The sequence below is a fragment of the Apium graveolens genome, chromosome 6 (assembly GCF_009905375.1).
Source record: "Apium graveolens cultivar Ventura chromosome 6, ASM990537v1, whole genome shotgun sequence".
Classification (NCBI taxonomy): domain Eukaryota; kingdom Viridiplantae; phylum Streptophyta; class Magnoliopsida; order Apiales; family Apiaceae; genus Apium; species Apium graveolens.
The window spans coordinates 285,459,872-285,464,789 of NC_133652.1; the positions used below are offsets into that span (position 1 = coordinate 285,459,872).

General features: G+C 36.1%; 1 protein-coding gene across 1 annotated transcript; it reads right to left on the reverse strand.

The window, feature by feature from the left end:
- Positions 1-505: 505 nt before the first annotated feature.
- LOC141666148 (uncharacterized) lies at positions 506-3,539 on the reverse strand. The gene is made up of 5 exons (XM_074472145.1): positions 2,818-3,539; positions 2,181-2,358; positions 1,397-1,940; positions 982-1,241; positions 506-772 (listed from the first exon to the last, which is right to left on the reverse strand). Exons 1-5 carry the CDS (start codon positions 3,537-3,539, stop codon positions 506-508), a joined length of 1,971 nt encoding a protein of 656 aa, XP_074328246.1.
- Positions 3,540-4,918: the final 1,379 nt, after the last annotated feature.

Sequence of the window (4,918 nt, forward strand, 5' to 3'; positions counted from 1 at the left end):
TGCACAAGTGGTTTTGTTTTCAAAGGTGAATAGAGTAATTATAAGTAGAGTTTCTTAGCATCAAAGTAGTATACCCTCATTTTCATTGTTTGGGTAGCGACTCGTTTTCCGAGGCTCATTTTTTGCCTAACTTTTTAGTTTATACGGACAAAGTGGTATTCACTTTAATCCTTATATATATATATATATATATATATATGAGCTTTTCCACTCATGTCACGTAATAAATAGCAATTACTATAATAGTCATAAATATCATAATAAACTTGCTTAATTTTTATTTTTCGATTTCGAATAATAAAAATCAAATGAATAAGATGCATTTTGTCACACAATATCATTTTAGTAATGTGTATTTTTTCAAATGAATAAGAGCATGAGTTTGACACCGGAGCTTTAATATGTATTTATTTGATTTTATGGGTCTGGTGATGTATATGCATACATGAATGTATAAGAATGATTATTTTTTATATGTTTTTTTGAAGAAATTTCATAGTTGCATTCAAATATCAAGATCTAAAACAAGGGAAATAAAATTAGGAGGAATGTTATACCACTCTCCAATATCTGACATATAATAGGTAGCCCTAGCTAATTCATATGTTACCCTATTCGCAAATTTATATACAAACTGAATTAGCACGTGATTTATGTGCTTTGACAAATAGACACAATCATCCACTAAAGTATCGAAGAAAGAAGCATCAATAGCTCCATTACATGTCTGCACTAGCATCTTTGAATCAGTTTCAAGAACACACTTCTCATACTGCAGAGCAATAATTCAAGTTAATGCATCCTTCATTGCAATGGCCTTTGCTTCTTTAGATCTCCAGACTCCCTCAATCTTCTTACACATAGCTCCATAAATATTCCTTGAGCATCTCTGATAACTACACCACACCCAATATTTCCGTCCCGGAATATTGCAGCATCAACGTTAACTTTAAGCCATCATGTATATGGTTTCTCCCATACTTTTGCCCCTACTTCCTGACAAGCAATCGCAGCCAATATTTGAGCCTCTATCCAATCCCTTAAAAGGTTAGTTGCAGCAGCTATAACTCCAAATGTGCAACCATTTGTTCTATCCCAAACCCATTTATCTCTCCTGTTCCACAAACCCCAGCAAAACATTACTAGTTGCACGCACTTCTCCCGTGAACATTCGTCGAACACTTTATGAATCACACTAAAGGCTGAATGAAGAGAAGAGTGTTGCAACCTCGAAGACAAACCTGTCATAAACCATACTATTCTTATAAATTCACATGAAAACAAAACATGGGTCTATGTCTCAGGTGCTGAATGACACCAGGGACATAATATACTAATATTAAACTACTTCATTGATAGAGCTTGGGCGGTAGGCAAACATGACTTATAAACTTGCCAAAAAAATTATTAACTTTTAAAGGTAATTTTAATGACCAAAGCTTGGACCAGAATTGCTTAAACTCATCGTCAAATTCACCTTGCAACCAACGATATCCACTTTTCACTGTAAATTCCCATTTCTCATCGAGCATCCAATACCATGTATCTGTGGTATGCCTTAGTGGCATAGGAATTTGTTTAATCAGGCCAGCATCGCGATTTCGATAAATATCATGAAGAACTTCATAGTCCCATCTACGCCCTTCTTCATGTATTAGACTAGATACTGTGATATCACATAATTGCACAGGCATTGGAGTTTGAACATATCCAATACTTATCTCCGAAAGCCAAGGAACTCCCGAAACAGAAGTATCGTTTCCATCTCCAATTCTTTTTCGAGCTCCTGCCTTAATTACCTCTTTCGATACCAAAATACTTCTCCATATGTAACTTGGATTAGTCCCTATATCAGAATCTAAGAAATTTGAAGCAGGATAATACCTCGCCTTCATTACTGCAGAAACTAATGGATTAGACTCCTTTAGTAATCTACATCCCTGCTTTGCCAATATAGATAAATTAAACTTTCTTAGTTCTCTAAGTCCCAACCCACCACATTTCTTTGGCTATCACATTCTGCTCCATGATAACCACCTTACTCCCTTGTCATATGGCCCTTTACCTCATAAGAACACATTTATTTTTCTTTCAATCTCCTCACAAATGATATTTGGAATTCAAAACAGACTCATCTAGAAACTTGGTAATGTTTGAGCTGAGGATGAAAGTAAAATTACCTTACCTGGGCGTGATAATTTATTCATGTACCAACCTTTGAGTCTTTGCTGCACACGATTAGTAAGGAAGCCAAAAATCTCAATCTTATTTCTGCCAACACACATAGGCATACCAAGGTACTTCCCCGGTTTTTTACCTACCTTACTGGTAATTGATCGCATACTGCCATCTGATCCTCTTCAGGAGTATTAGGATTGAAAAAATTTAAGATTTATCATAGTTTATCATTTTTCCTAAGATTATTTCATACCTCCATAACACTCTTTTTAGAATGGATGCTTCTGACTTTGTTTCTTTAAGGAAGAAGTAACAGTCAACTTCAAAAAAGGAGATGGAAAATATTAGGTGCAGTTTTTGCAATTCGACACCCATGTAAAAGACCACACTCTTCATGTTTTCGAATCATCACAGTCAAACCCTCGGAACATAAAATATACAAATACGGAGATATCAGATCCCTTTTCCGTATTCCTCGTTGAGGTATCACGTCCCCACAGATTGCACCATTTTTTAGAAAACTGAAAGAAACCATTTTAACACATTTCATCAGTCTTTCTATCCAAATAGTAGGAAATACAAATTTCTGAAATAGCATTTCGATAAATGACTATTCCAGTCGATATGTCAACCTCCAACCCAACAACTCCTACCTTTCCTTGCGTTTTCCTGATTTTATATGTTATCAAAGCATTGTCAGTAAGCAACCCGCCTTCAATAAATGCACTTTGATTTTCAGAAAATATATCATTTAGAGTTGGCTTTAATTTATTTGCCATTACTTTAGAAAGAATTTTCATCAACATATTACATAGCGAAATATGTCCAAGATCATCCACTCGCTTTGGATGCTTCACTTTTGGGATTAAACAAACTAAAGTTTGATTTACATTCTCAGGTAGTTCTCCAATTACAAAGAATTTTGAACAAAACTCTGTCACATCATGTCCTATTATATCCCAGTAAGCTTGATAAAATCCTGGATTTAAACCATCAATTCCTGGTGATTTGTCTGAATGCATTGAAAATACATCACATTTAACCTCTTCTTCCACTATAGGCGTGACAAGCATCTTGCTCTGAGGTTCTGAGAGTCCTGGGAATTCAAGTTGTGCTGGCAGATTTATAGCAGCACCTGTACTGCAGAACAAGTTATTGAAATAATCCATGATAATCTCTTGAATTTCAGCATCAGTTTCCTTGCAATCCCCATTCGCGATTTGCAACTTTGTAATATTGTTATGTTCTTTTCTCGTAGAGGAAAATTTATGAAAGAAGCGTGTATTTTTCTCACCTTCACGAAGCCAATGCTGTTTGGCTCTTTGACGCCAAAAGATCTCTTGTTTTCGTAACAACTTCATGAATTGTCATCGAATAGTATCATATTTCCGAATCCAAAATAAATCACGTCGGGATCGGTATTTTTGTATTTCCTTTCCATACCTTCCCATCTTATCTTTCATTTAAGGAAGTAATCCTCCACCCCATGCTTCCAATTTTGTACAACAGCATATTATTTTTTCCATCAAGTTCCTCCTATTATCCTCTTCCCAACATGTTTTCACTATATGACGGTACTCAATATCCTTAATCCACATATTCTAAAACTAAAATCTTCGGCCGCATTGCACAAAAAATTGTCTATGTAATTGCAACAACAAGGGCATGTGATCTGAAGTCGTTACCTCCATATTTTTAACCTCTGCTAAAGGGAACATCTTAATCCATCGATTTGTTGCCAGTCCTCTATCCAAGCGTTCTTGAAACCACGTTTCTTTTCCCCCTGATCACTCCCACGTAAAAATATCTCCAGAAAATCCCAATTCGTGTAAGCCACAATCCATTATTGCATCACAAAAACCTTTGATCATTCTTCTTGGTTGTCTGTATCCCCCTCGCTTTTCTTCCATCGAAGCAATATCATTAAAATCTCATATTATGCACCACGGTAACGATGAGGCTGCCGATAAATCACGTAACAAATTCTAAGAATCAGCCCTTCTAGTTCTCTCAGGATATCCGTAATACCCAATATACCTCTAACTTCCCGTTTGATCATTATTGACCTCGAAGTCGATAAAATTATTAAAACTACCCTTAATTTGCAATGTTCCTTGATTCTTCCACATCAAGGCAATTCCACCACTATATCAATGAACATCAATAGCAAAGTAACCTGCAAAGCCTAACTTCTTGCTAACTTTCACAACTGTATTACTTTTAACTAGTGTCTCACTAAGGAAGATGTGACAAGGCATATACTGCTGATTAAAATCTAACCGAAGTCTAACTGTTCATGGGTTAGCCAGCCCAAACAATTCCATTCCAGGAGACTTATATTATCTGGCGGGCCCGGAATCCATGACCCCCATTTGCAAGTTTTTTAACACATCTCCTCGTTGATTCTCCTCTGTTTGTACCATATCCGATTTTATATTTCCACCGGGATTTCAATTGTCAATTCATTTTCTTTTACAGTCAATCACTACATTCTCAGTAGAAGACTCTTGGTAGCCCTCGTTAAATTCTTTTGTTACTTGTTGACCATTTGGGACTATTGGAGTCATTATCTAATGTTCCCCTGAATTAAGTGATTTGACTAAAATCTTGCCAACGTTCTCATTAATCTCATGAATTTTTCCATCAACTTCCATGAATCTCATATCTCCATGACTTCTATCTGCCCAATTGATATTTCCCCTTGCTGTTTTTGAGAACCCCATGTATCCCATCCCCCTCC